Below are 15,053 nucleotides of genomic sequence, written 5' to 3'. Positions count from 1 at the left end.
CATCTACGGTTACAGCGACCCAAACCATTACCTGTGACAAGTGCTGCCTCCTGGTGGCCAATCGATGACTCAAATTCTCATATGAACGGTAGGTCAAATAAGCCCTCCTGGTTTGGGGGTTTTCGAATTGCTAAATTTGAAAAATTCTGTCGTCAGAAAATACTTTGAGATCATTTTTCAGTATGTGGCGGATGCTACGGTTAGATATTTTCAGTTTTTTCGCCATTTGATTGGCACTTTGTTGGGGATTTCGCTCAAGTCGCTTCCACACTTTTTGAACCATTTCACGTGACGTTCCAGTCTATTGATGACCACCTCCGTGACGCTTCGCGATGCCACCAGTATCATTGTAACGAGTAGTGGTGCAATAAACAAAAGCTTTATTAACTTTAAGGTGCTTGAGCTCACGAACAATCGCTGGTGGTGAATGCCAGCCAAATAAAATGCAATCACACCGTTACGTTCAAAATCCCTTACTGGTTTTCTTTTTTCGCGTTTACTCTCTGCAAAATGCTTCCGCGCGCTTATGCAGAATACTCTGGACTGTCATTTAGCTAACTAAGAGACAGCTGAGATCCATGCATCAGCTGCACGAGCGGTCTGAGGTTGGTTACACTTCGAGTGGCACTATGACTAAACTGAGTTATAAAAAAATATTGAAAACTGTCGAATAATTACAGCTACCAGCGAAGTTCACCTTGGATTTATACGGCGGTAGTAAGACCAATAATGCTCTATGGCGTTCTAGTATGGTGGTCAAGTTTGAAAAAGAAGACATTCGCTAACAAATTGGAGAAAGTACAAAGAGTTTCAGAGCTGTGCATAACGAGTGCAATGGGCACCACTCCTACAGCAGCACTGAACAAGATACTCGACCTTTACCCAATAGATTTAGTAGCAAAAAGTTCTCCGAAGAAGTCTGCAGCAAATGATTCAAGAAGCGAAATCAAGATGGGAAAGAGCAAACGCGTGCAGGGTCGCGGAAATCATGCTGCACAAACACAACGTCAGGTCTACAAAATATATTTTATCTCTTGCCAGGAGAGAGTGTAAACTTGGTGGTTAAAAGTGGGGATACTGACGGGACACTGTCTTACTCCTTCATATGTGGCCAAACTGAAGCTAATGCAGAGCGATGCATGCGCAATATGTAACGAAGTCAACGCGAGAGGAACTCTGGAACACCTACTCTACACTTGGCAAAACACGAATAAATGCTTAGGTTCTACATCATTTTCAAAATTAGAAAATGTGGCAGTTCGAAAAATTAGCAGCCTACTTAAATTATCCAAACTGTGTATTACACAAAAAATATAAAATACCTATACTATCCATACTAACACTTGGTATCACTATGAATCAATTTGTGGGCTATGTGCGATCTAGAGGATCAACCAAGTCTAACCTAACCTAAGGTTCACCTTCATGCACGACAACGACCCAAATGGTGACTTTACAATGGATAAAGCCCCATTCTTCTTAGAGCCCACATTTCAATCCCATTGAGGGCTTGTGAGCCCGAATTGAAAGAGAATTGCGTAAACGGTAGATTAGTGGTGAAAATTCCCCAAAATCAGTCATTAAAGGGACAGATACCAGTAAACGGCCTTCCCTGATTTTCGTTAAAATTATTTACAATGAAGAAGTCTATATTTTTTTTTCGAAATTGGCATACGGTTTATTTATACATTAAAATAATATAATTTTTATTTTATTTTAATCATTTAAAATGGCGGATGTACACTTAATTCTTCCAGAAAGGACGCAGCGGGACTTCTCAATCGGTGGGCATCGGCGTCAGTGAATTCAAAAATCCAAAAATTTTGTTGTTTATTAATGTCATAATTTCCATATGAATTACACAAAAAGCGGGGAAAAAAATTCGCGGAACAAAATGGTTCAAAAAAAAAAAATGGATTTTGGGACGAATTTCCTACTATTTTTGCTTCGAAAAAATTAGTTTTTGAAAATTTTTCAAAATCTTCTAAATTCACATAGAAAGTAATATCATTAAAAGGATATGTGCAAAACTTTCGGGGGATCGGTCAACAACTTTTCGAGTTATCGTGTACGCCAATTCGAAAAATATATATTAGTTTTGAGAAAAACGCGTCTAAAGTTTGAATACAACGCAACTATACCTCTCCCAGCGCTCGAACGCAAAGAATAGAGTCGTCACGGAATACAAAAAATACTTAAATTTACGTTCTAAATTTTTTTTGACATATTCTTATATTAACATTTTATGAAAAAAAAATTTTTTTTCGAAATTTTACAGATATCTGTCCGCTGGACAGGGAACAGTGTGGAAAAATATGCGAACAGATGTCAATAAAACTTAGCAAAAATCATGCAACGACGTCTGGGAGCATTAATTAGTGCATACACTATTAATTCATCAATTTTCCTTCATTTCCATATTTTCATTACTGTCCCAATTTATGTCTGAGTTGAAAAATTATTGTAAGTTAGGGATTTTTTTAATTGGAAAGCTTCCAAGTAATTTATAAATTGTATTATATTATATATTTTTTTTCATAAAAAAATCACTGAATTGAGTACTTCATACTTTTAAAAGTAGATTCAACCATTCCGAAGTTATAAAATATTGAAATCAGAACAATTCAATGCAGAACGCCCCAAGTTTGGGTGAGTTTTATTAAAGGGTTAGGGGTAGTCAGAGGCTCAAAAGAATCACGATTTTCAATACTTTTTTTGCTAGTCAATTGCTTTATTTTACATAAATAAAAACATTGCATTAATACAGCTTGTTTCGACTTGACTTTACCAAAATTTCGAAAAAAAATTAATAATTGTAAAAGTTAACGCTGTTTGTGTGGAGCCCGTTTCTCCAGAGGTTCCTTGCGGTGATCATCACAAGTTCTTAGAGATTCATCTTAAATCAATCGGACAAGAGAAATTAGTTTTATTAATAGATAACCTGGTGTCTGATCGAAGTTTTTTTTTCTCAAAATTAACTGTATGGCGGCCTCAGAAAACATTTTTCAGATTTTCGAGAAACAAACCGACAATTAGTTGTTTAAAAAAATCGAAATTAAAAAGAAAAAATCCTTCTACCAGGCACGAGTTTTTTACGTTTTTCAAAAGCAGTATAAAATTTATTGAAATCTTCCAAGCGGTTTTTAAGTTACACTGATCACCAGTTTAAAAAATATAGTTTTGAGAAAACGCATTTAAAGTTTTGTTATCGATATCCGGAGCGCCCGAGCGCCCTTTGTTAATTGTCAAATCATGACTAGCACAGCCTTTTTTTAATATTTGCCTAGCATTTGCATATATGTATACTCGTATGCACGGCTATATATGTATGTATTTGCTTACATATGTATATCGATTCTTTTGTGCTGTTACATCCAACAGTTGTGTGAACACAAGTGCACAAGTGCGCGGGTATAAAAATAAATATTTGTATGATTTATATATGTGCGTACGTATGTAAATGTGAATATGTGAATGCAGCCATTGAAAACCGACGCTTAGTCTGCATTTATTTCTCTTATCCGCCGGCTTACGGCCACATTTGCTACCATTTGCTTTTATGAGTGTAACCGTTGCAGCCGTTATTGTTGCTGCTTGTAGAATCGCACACACATGTGTACATATTTATTTATTTGTATTGTGCATGCTTCTTTGCTAGCTTTTCGCTGAATTTAATGATTTGTTTACATCTCTTAAATTGCGTTTTTCGTTTGCGTTTTGCGCCACGTTGCGAATAAATCTCACATCAGCACGTGAGCACTTAGGTAACCTTTTGTACACACATACATATATACACAAATATGCATGAAAGTATGCAGACGGAAACTCGAGTACACACATCTAGACAAAAAAAGTCTCAAGCGTTTCACAACTCAAAATAATTTTTATTTTAGTTCACGACAAAATAAGTACGGCAGGTTAAATTCGGATAAAAGAAAGCACAGAAAATATGTATGTATGTACAGTCTATCAATAAGAGTAATAGTGTGGGGAATATATGTATAAAATACATGATTTTATAGTTTTAAGCCTAGTTTTTAGTGCAATAAGTTGCGTGTGCTTAAGCGGAGAAATTTTTTTCAAGAAATCTGCATTCAAGCCGCATTTTTCTAATATGTAGTTGAAATTTCACACTGAAGTAGATCTTTTTTTTTATGTAACTGATTATCAGATTGGAAGACATTTTTTCAATAGCGTTTTTTGGTCAGATCACGCGTGACTCAAAACTAAAAAAGACATAATTCAAGCAAAATACATAATTTTTTTAAGTATTCATTGACATTTCATCAGGAATAGACTTACGAACCAACAACGTTTACAAATCGTACAATTCTATTACGAAAACAGACGCTCTGTGAAAAGTGTTCAGCGCTCGCTCAGGCCAACTTATGGTGTACATAACCCTTTTACCCAACGCACTATTCGGCAAACCATCGGCAAAATTTAAAATACTGAATGATACTCGACCTGTCAGACCACGTACAGGCCGAAGAGAAGATAATATTGAGGCTGTAAATGAGAGTTTTACCGAAGACCCGGAAGAATAGATTCAGCACCGATTTCACCAACTTCGCCTATCTTTTGGCACTACTTGGCCGATTATACGCTAAGATCTTGTTTATAAAGCGTATAAAATATACATAGCTAGTCTAAGATTTGATGCCGGCCAATCATCCAAATGGTCTCTTTGGGCTCTTAAAAAACTGTCCGAAGATGCGGATTTTGTTCAGTGATGAGGTCATTTTTAGCTTAATGGCTACGTGAATAAGCAACCTTGCCGTATTTGGGTTGAAGAGCCACCCGAAGCCATTTAAGAACAGCCATCACATCCATTAAAAACAACCGTTTGGTGCGGCCGATGGGCTGGAAGAATTTCTTCAAAGACGAAGCTAGCGCCAATGTAACAGTTAATGGCGGATGATAACGCGCTATGATAAAAGACTTTTTGATACCGAAAATTTAAGCCCGCGACCTCCACAATATTTGGTTCCAACAAGACGGCACTACTTGTCATACAGCCCGAATTTACTGTGTCGTCGTTTCGGTGCGCAATTTATCTTTCGTATCGGTCAAGTGGATTGCCCGTCTGGATCGTGTGATATCACACCTTTGAAATTTGTGGGAGCATGTAAGGTGTAAATGCTTTGTGGATAAATTAGCTTCGAATGAGCCATTCGGCCAAGATTGAAAAGGAATTATTTTCAAAACATAAATGTCATGAATGGTTCTACAAAAAAAAAATAATAAAGATCAATTTGAATTCTCATTGTTTTATTTCAATTTGAAATCCGGTACCTCTAAATTGATCACTCTTTACTAGGTGGCATAAAATTAATCATGCATTTTTGTTGTGAATAGCTTCTTACTATTTATTAAAAAAAGAGTTGATTCAGCAGTTGGAACGATTTCACATCTATATACATATATATGTATGTATATCTCAATTACAGTTCGTTTTCTCATATCATTAGAGTTTCTCATCTCCCAATCTTATAAAATGGAGTTCATACAAGGTGTTGTTACTAGATCAACAACAATATTACATGTATTTTGTTTTGCAATTTGGTATTTTGAATGCTAAAGTTTCAAGCAGAATGAATAAGAATTAAAATGAAGTTTCCGTTGAATGGAGAACGAAGAAGTAAAATCTCTGTAAGTTGTGAGCGCTCTTTTGTGCTCAAAGCGTAGTTTGTTTTCCCTTGCTTTTCTGTTCTATTTAATTGAGCTTGTTTTTCCTTTTACTACAGCTACATGCATATATTTTATTATCTCTTTATTTCTACAAATACAGATTTTACATATTACAGTTCCGTTCATTTCCCCTGTTTATGAATTTCAAAATTGTCAATGCCAGAACTAAGAATTTACTTTCCTTCTTTACATTTTAATTGATTTGACGGCGAAAAAACAAGATGTGAAAAGTTTTACGTCACGGCCAGAAAAGTATATTTCTTCTTTCTCTTTGCAACAGCTGTTCTTTTACAGTTGGCTCACGGCTAGTTCAGAGAAAATTTTACACAAATAGCGAAAAGTTATCTGCTGCCTTGAAATCATTATGAGAGTGAAAACTGGAAATTGAGATGATGAAAGCTTTTGTGGCAGAATATTTTGTTTATTTAATTATTTTTTATATAATACTCTAGACACAAGCAAGGCATAGTCTTTGAACGCACAATTGTTGTATTTAAATGACTTAAGTGCAGAAGTCACTTAAGTACATTAAGAGGACCAATGGGATCAGGTAAGAAAAAATATGTAAAGAAAGAAAAGTGAATAAAAAAACGTAGAATTGTAGAAGCTTAGTATGATAAGATAGAAAAACCATTTGAGACGCTATAGATTTGTTGGCAACGGCACAGCTCTAATGAAAAATATTCTTGAGGTAGCAGAATGTATATAGTGTGAATCTAGAAGGGGTGCAAAATTAATCACCCCATCAGAAGATTTATTTTTTTCTTCTAAATCTTTTATTATAGGCTTTGCAACTTTTTCTTTACACAAAAATTAGAATACATACATACATATTTATGCAAAGTTTACGTCGATTATACTCGTGCATTGATACAATTTAATATTTAGAGAAATCACAATTGTTGTACATTCCTGTACAATTTAATGCATAAATCTCAAATCATTGTTGTGATTAATTTTCTGTTGAGGTAGATATTCAATTTCCTGGCCATCGTTTTGGTGGTCTTCCTGGTCGTCTTCTTCCTGCTGGTATCCCATCTCTAGCTATTTTTTTTCAACCGATTTCTAGGGGCTTGTGTCACATGTTCGTTCCATGCTCGTCTTCTGGCTCTTACGAATTTTACAATATCGGTCACTCCTGTCTGTGTTGGTATCTCCTCGTTTCTTATGTGGTATAGTCAAATTTTTCCAGCTATAGCCCTAAGGGCACCCATTTCAGTAGTAAGCAGCAATTGTTTCGTTTTCAAGTTTTCTGGACGAGCTTTTGTTACATAAGTCAATATCGGCCTTACAATTGTTTTGTAGACCTGTTTTGATGAACGCCTTACTGCTCCTCTTGTTCTTGTAAGTAAGAACGGAGTTGCGACAACAAAATCTTATTGAAAAGCTTTTTAACTGAGCTTAGCAGGGTTATATCCCGATAATTATGTGGATCATCTTTCTTGCCTATTTTAAAAATTGGTTTCATAACGCTGGATTTCCTCTTCTGTGGTATTTTTTCATTTCTCAATGATATGTTAAAAAGATGTGCAAACTCTTGATGAAGATACTCTCCACCATATTTAAGCATTTCATTTGCAATACCGTCAAGACCAGGGGCTTTTTTATTCTTGAGCATTTTTATTGCAAGTTCAACCTTCTTAGAAATTATATTTACATCTCTACATACATAGATACATAATCATAGAATGGCGCGCTCGGTATCATTGTGCTGTCATTTTTGTATAATTTTTTAAAGTATGATCCCCATTTATTCATTCTATTCTTCATTCTATCTTCTGATTTTTTAACACTTACAATAGCTTTTTTTGGATGCCATTTATAACTTTTGCAAATGGCGTCGTACGTTAATCAATTTTGACACTTGTTAACTAGACGGCTGCAGGATACAAACAGACAAGAAATAGAGCTCGTTAAGGTTAAAATAGAAAGTAGCGGTCCACCCAAGACTGTCATGCTAAGCAAACAGACTAAAGATGTCTACCCGGCAAAATATACATTTTTTTATATAGTAAAAAAGGTATTCAAAAACACAATTGTTGCTTAATTTTGGGCCACCTTGTACAACACTTGTTATCCAGCTATGTTACACGCAACCTACAGATTACGTTGAAATTTTAATGCACAGTCGAACTTGGTTAGTTCTAAAATGTGCTTATTGCATCCCTTTTGAAGGAATTTATGTATGTATGTATGTATGCAAGCATCTTTACTTAAGGGGTTTTACATATACAGTAAGAATTTTCAAAAAATCAGTTTTTCTATTTTATTTCCTTAATGTACATATATTTGAGAATAAAAAAAAAAAATAAATAATTGGGGCGTACACTTCTGTTAGGTGTTTGGCCGAGCTCCTCCTCCTATTTGTGGTGTGCGTCTTGATGTTGTTCCACAAATGGAGGGACCTACAGTTTCAGTTTATGAGGAGCTTTTTCATGGCAGAAATGCACTCGGAGGTTTGCCATTGCCTGCCGAGGGGCGACCGCTAATAGAAAAATGTTTTTCTTAATTTTGGTGTTTCACCGAGATTCGAACCAACGTTCTCTCTGTGAATTCCGAATGGTTGGTGCCATTCGGCTACGGCGGCCGCATTACATTACTTTAACGAAATCTGTTTGGTTTTTTCAGAGGATCCAACTCAGAGATACTCCTGGTCACTGCAAAAAGTATTTTTTTGAGATGAGCTCCCGGAGCTCAGCTGTAGCTCCTTTCCAAATAAATATTTTTACTAATACTTAGTCTTAAAACACAGTTAAAAGATAACATAATATATGTACAAAGTTTTAGATCAATAAATTTAAAAGTTTTCTCGGAAAACATTCTTTAAAATTAGCTTTTTTCGGCCTTCTAACTGTATATAACCCCTTAATCCTACACCAAAACTTTTTATATAATAAGGCATTTTTTTTGTTTTTTGAGATTCGTTCAAGAACAAAAATTTCGTGTAAAAAAAATTATTAGTGAGCCGTGTTATTTCAAAATCGTGTAAAAAATTATCGCGAAAAATAGAGAGTTGGGTGTATTTAAAATTAAAATTAGACAAAAATACAAAAAAATTTTAAATTTGATTTATTCAACTTTGTTATAGACCTGCTCAAATGTTCTCGAAGTTGCCAAGAAAAGTTATACAGTTATAAGTAATAATTTATAGTTCTGCTTAGAAGTTCATTTTGAGTTGCAGAATACATAAAAACTTTCAGGTTTATGAAAATCAAGCACTTAAACACATGGGCTAAAAAGTCACGAAGCTAACAAAGAAAATAGGTTTGTTTTCCTAAATTAGCTTTATTCGTCAATGTAATTTTCGTCAAGAACAATGCAAGCATTCCAGCGCCGGTCTAACATTTCAATGCCACTTTTGTAGAACGATTTATCTTTTGCCTCGAAATATGCCTCAGTTTCGCCGATAACCTCTTCATTGGAGGGAAATTTTTTACCGGCAAGAGTTGTTTTTAAATCTGCGAACAGCCAGTAGTCACTGGGAGCCAAATCTGGCAAATAGGTTGGATGTGGGTGCAATTCAAAGTTCAATTCATGTATATTTGCCATTGTTTTGAATCTTGAACCCCTTTTGGTTTTTGATTAACAGTGAGCGAGCGTGACACCCACTTCCAAACTCATTCTTTTGATATCTTTACGATGTCATCTAACTCACGCTTTTCACTTTCCGATCATTCAAATGATTTTAAGGATTTTTTATGTTTTCTGGCGTTACCGTCTCATTTGGACGTCTACTGCGTTGTGTAACAGTGTCTCTACGATCACTTTTGAAGTCAGCAAACCATCGTTTCATTGTTGTTTCTGGCGGGGCGGAGTCCCCATAACACACAACACTTTTGAAGCCATTGCTTGGCTTGAACGATACTTTTCCCCACCAAGAAGCAGTGTAAAATTAAAGCTCGAATATCTTTTTGATTCATTGTTTTGAAAATAATAAAAGTAGCGCCACTCTCAGCACAATAACTCACGAACTAATGAATAGAATACCATGAGATTTTAAGAGCTGTCTGTTTAAGGTTAGTACAAACTGAGAAGAGGTGAATGCAATAAAATTAGTGGCATCGATGTGTTAGCCTCGGGAATTTTCAACCCATGTGTTACAAACTTCCCGATAATAATATTAGAACATTTTTAGGTGTAAGGCTTTATATAAAAAAATGAATCTGAAGGTCCTCAATAGGGTTTCTCTCCCGGGATTTCCCGTTCACGATATCCCGCGTAATCCGCAAAAATATCTATTCCCGATTTCCCGAAAAAAAACGTAAATTCCCGGGATTATTTAACATTTATTATCATTTAAAATGAAAAATTCAAATAACTTTTTTTATTTAAAAATATTCAAAAACAAAGTAAGCTAAGCAAGCATTGACTTTCTTGTTTTCGTGATTATACAGCTGTGCAACACAAATATTTGAAAAGTCATAGCGTTTGGGTGTCTTTACTTTTTATATTTTAAAAAGTTATATATTAAAAGTGGTTAAAAGATTTCTTTGTGAATTAAAGTAAGTTTAATTGAATTTTAATACCAATTAGTTATTATTCCACTGATATTTTAAATATTAAAATTAAAGGGTTATTAAAAAATACGAATGTCGTCAGAAAGAAATTGGAGATTTTATTTTACCATTGATTCTACTAATAAGGACAAAGCAAAATGCAATAAATGTAATCAAGTGATTATGAGAAAGGGAGGTTCCACAAGTGGAATAAATCGTCATATGCAAATCCAACATGGAATAGATTTGGTTACCAAGAACAATAAATTCGACGCTCCAAGTACTTCATCGCCGGACAAATCTGATAAATCAATTTCAGGAAATCAAAATTCCATTTTAAAATATGTAAAGAAACAATCATTGGAAGAAATTCTTGCAAAACTAGCAGCTGTAGATGGAATTTCCATCAATGTTATTTCGAAAAGTACGTTCATTCGTGAATCTATTTGTGCGAAAGGATATTTTCTTCCTAAAAATCCTTCACACATAATGAATCTTATATTCAACTATTATGCCGAAGTTAAATCAAAACTTAAATATAGATTTTCAACTATTCTAAATGCAAATCAAAAATTTTGCTTAACTGTAGATGAGTGGACAAGCAGCCGTAATCGTAGATACATGAATATCAATGTTATGTCCAATGGTGGGATATTTGAAAATTTGGGATTAATAAGAATTGAAGGAAGTTGTGGAGCTGAAAAAACATTAGATTTAGTTAATGAGCGGTTAAAGGAATTTAACTTGAATTTATCTACAGATATTATTGCAATCATAACTGATGGAGCAGCCGTTATGGTGAAATTTGGAAAGTTAGCTCCTGCCTTCCATTTACAATGCTACACACATGGGATTCATTTGGCTGTTCTGGATACCCTTTTTGGTTCTACTAAGACAGAATTATTATTGCAAAAAAATCAGCAGCACCAAGTAGACCAATTATTAGATTCAGATGATGATAGCGACATTGATAATTATGATTGTCTTGACAAAAACGAAAATACAACATTTGAAGGGATGTCATATGAACATGATACAAATATAAGTGACCTTAAATTCAAAGATCTAAAACCTCATATCCAGGATGCAATAAAACAAATCCGCAAGATAGCATCATTTTTCAGAAAATCGCCAGTACGTAACACAATTCTTCAGCAAAATGTCAAATTAGAATATGGTAAAGAATTAAACCTATCATTAGACTGTACGACAAGGTGGAATAGCTTATTAGATATGTTGGAAAGATTTGAGCAAATAAGAATTCCGATTAAAAAAAGTCTATGCGAAGTTAATGCTACACATCTACTTGAAAAGGAAGATCAGCTGTTCCAAATTGTAAGCACATTAATTACTTGTTTACGTCCAGTAAAATTAGCGTCCGATGCATTATGTCGACGTGATATGGATTTAATAAAGAGTGAGGGAATACTATCGTTCCTAATATAAACGTTAAATGCGTTAGATAATTCAATATCTCGAGAATTATTACAAAATTTTAAATTCCGTATGACAACTCGAAGATCCAAAATTTTAATTTCATTGGTAAAGTACCTAAATAATTCAAGTTTATTGTACTCCAATCAAGATGATATGTTTTTTGAAATGTCGTCGAAGTCTGAAATGGTTAAATTATCTAAAGAATTGTTACACCGCCTATTCCCAGTTAATATCCTTGAAGACACCACTGTACTTGAAAATGAAGAAAGCGTATTGATTTCCGAAACGGAAAACAATATAGAAGCAGAAATGCCCGCGAATGTTTTGAAACGAAAGCTTGAAAGTGCTATAAATAGTATGAGCGCCAAAAAACAAAGTACTGGAGATACAGAATATAAGACTATATTAAAAGAATTTAATTTATTTGAAGCTAGTGGAAAGTTAACCAAAAATTTGAAAATGCTCTTAGATGCTCTTCTTTGCATTAAACCAACTTCAGTGGAAAGTGAAAGAGTATTTTCGACTGCTGGCCTTTTTGTCACCAAAATTAGGACAAGACTCAACGACAATTCAGTTAATGCGCTAGTTTGTCTCAGAACTCATTTTAAAAACTCTTCTAATAAATAACTTTTTTTTTTGTTTTATGAATTTGAATAAATATGAATTTTTTTGTTTTGTGAATATGAATAAAATATGTGAAAATGAATTTTTTAATTGTTTTTAAATTAATAAATTTATTTTAATTAGTAAATATAAAAACTCGATTTTCCCGGGAATCCCGGGAATATTTTCGAAATATTCTCGTTTCCCGGGAATCATTATGTGGCGGGAAATGAGAAACCCTAGTCCCCAATGGCATCTCGTTTCATATGCATGTGTTCTTAAAACTCAATATGAGTTCTTTATTTCTGTTTATTATTTTCAATTTACATTTAAATTAATATAACTTTCAATTTACATAATGCAAAGGTGCAAATTGCTGTCAGAGCAAATTTACCATTCTAAATTCAGTGAAATTCAGATTATTCAAAAATAGAAACAATTAGCATAAATACCGAAACAACAACAAGTACAAGTCGCAGCGGTGTACTCTACGAATAATATGCCACTTTTGTAAGCCATTATTTGTATTACATGTGTGAATGTATTGTATGTGCACACGTGAATGGAATTGAGTGTACGAGTACGTCAGTTCACATTTAGCAGGAAGAAGGCGCAAATATATGAGTGTAGGTGTCTAATTGCTCCCGCCCGCACCTTTAGTCGTACACTCGTTACCATGTGGGATTATATTTCTTCTGCTAAACTTGGTGTATTTTTGTTGTAAATGACGTGTGTGTTGATTAGTAGAATGTTGGTGAATGAATGGATGTTGCCACAATATCTACTGTCTTGAGCAGCCTCCACTGTCTACTGCCTAAAGTTACAAGTCCTGTTATTATGCTATGCTAATTTTATTATTTATTGTTTCATTAGCATGTTGTGCTGCTGTTGTTTATTTGTTTCAATATTTGCATAAACAGTTTACATAAATGCGTACGTAATTAGGTAACCCAATTTTCTGCACCACTTTCGTTTTGGTTTTACTTTCAATTGACTTCTCTTCACTAAAACGGGCCACAAACGTCGATCCCTTGAAATTTCCACCGATTGCTATGATTTATTTATTAATTCAATTGGTAGTCTTAAAAATACAATATTTCTTACAGGCTATGAAAAACAGCTTAATGCAAAATAATTTAATAAAAAATAAATTAAAATTATAATTTACTAGTTTCATTGTAATGAATGAAAACAAAGGTAATATTTCTTATAATTTACAGAGGAAGATTTTTACGTAATACTAAGAATTTAGTTCAACAATGCATTTATAACAATTTGAAGTGGTTCTTTGTTGAACGAAAATCTAGGGCAATATGATTTGAAAGCGAAATAGATTATCTCAGAATTCTACAAATATAGGGTGGCCCATGTAAAATTTGCTTTTTGAATCGGCTATAAAAAAAACTAGTCAAATGACCATTCGATCAACCCAATTTTTAAGCACATTTTCGATTGTTTGGGCTCCAATTTCAGGAATGGCAACTTCGATTTCGTGTTTTAAAGCATCAATCGTCTCTGAATGGTTCGCATAGCATTTGTCCTTAACGGCTCCCCACAATCACAGCATAAATCACAGCTCCGAAGCGGCCAATTGATATCGGAGTTCAAAAACGGTAGCCAAAAGTTCGAGTGTAACTTTGGCAGTGTGACAAGTTGCACCGTCCTGTTGAAACCAAATGTCGTCCATGTCATCCTCTTAAATTTTTGGAAACAAAAATTCGTTGAGCATGTCACGGTAACGCTCGCCATTTACTGTAACCGCGGAAGAAGAAGAAGACTCACCACTTTGGAAATAGGTTTTCAATATTTCCCAATTTTGTTCAAGCATATATCGTCCCATTTCGTAAATGTCAAACCTTTAAGTAAATTATGGACATATTTGACATGTCATTTGTGTTACCTTTCTCAAAAAGTTAAGTGGTTCAAAAAGCAAACGCTATATGGCCCACCCTGTAGGAGCATTGGAAGCAGAATTAATTCTAAACACTCCTAATCAGAAAATATCATATCTCCATAAATTTCGCTGAGGAATATTGAAATTAATTTTCTCGAGTAGCGATGAGGAGTTAATTGCCGCACTTATCAAATCGAAAAGCAAAATGGGTGGAGAGAATACTCCTTCGAATATCTAGCCTTTTTAGATTAATTAGTAAGCATCGACTTTTATAGGATGGAATTGTAATTTGATTAGTGAAATTCAAAGAACACAAAGCATAACGCACAAAAACTTTCCGGGCACGCGAGTAAAGTGTTTTTCATTAAATTATGAGGTCTCATGTGTCTCCAAAGTGCAAAGCTCTACATCACGATCTCTGTAAGAGCTCTAGAGCTAAGGAAGTTGTAGGGTACATTAATCAATTTCTACGAAGAATTTGTTTCACATATCTGGTGAACGATTTTTTCCAATAAAGGGATAGTTTATATAAATAACGACTATTGCTTACACCTACACAGAAGAAATGCATATTCAGTCTTAAAATTATTTGGCTAAATATTTCTGCGCAAGTTGCTAGCATTCATTAAGTCATCATTCACGTTAACATCACTTTGATATATTTAAAATAAATTGCGCTAAAGTTAAAGTAAAATTTCAATTTATTTTATATTTTTCCGCTTCACTCTTACACAATTAATTGAAATATGAAAAAATTGAAAGCTTCACTTACCAAAGAGTAGATAAATTAAATCCGACACTGCCAGACTGAATAGATAATAGTTTGTGGCTGTGTGCATAGTGCGATGGCGTATAATAACAACGCACACCAAAATATTCCCCAGCATTCCGGTAATAAAAATGACACCGAAAATTATTGTGAGCTGAAAATG

The 15,053-nt window shown here is 34.2% G+C and overlaps 1 protein-coding gene across 1 annotated transcript in view; it reads right to left on the bottom strand.

Annotated features, from left to right (window-relative positions):
• The window catches only part of LOC128861391 (neuropeptides capa receptor), a 151,063-nt gene that overhangs the window by 78,522 nt on the left and 57,488 nt on the right, over nucleotides 1–15,053 (bottom strand). Inside the window, exon 3 of the mRNA XM_054099510.1 lies at nucleotides 14,894–15,044. Within this exon, the coding sequence (XP_053955485.1) occupies nucleotides 14,894–15,044 (151 nt within the window). The remainder of the gene's footprint in view (nucleotides 1–14,893; nucleotides 15,045–15,053) is intronic.

This window comes from Anastrepha ludens, chromosome 4 (assembly GCF_028408465.1).
Source record: "Anastrepha ludens isolate Willacy chromosome 4, idAnaLude1.1, whole genome shotgun sequence".
Lineage (NCBI taxonomy): Eukaryota > Metazoa > Arthropoda > Insecta > Diptera > Tephritidae > Anastrepha > Anastrepha ludens.
The sequence above is the reverse complement of the archived record's forward strand: the minus strand, read 5'-3'. Positions and strand labels throughout refer to the sequence as shown.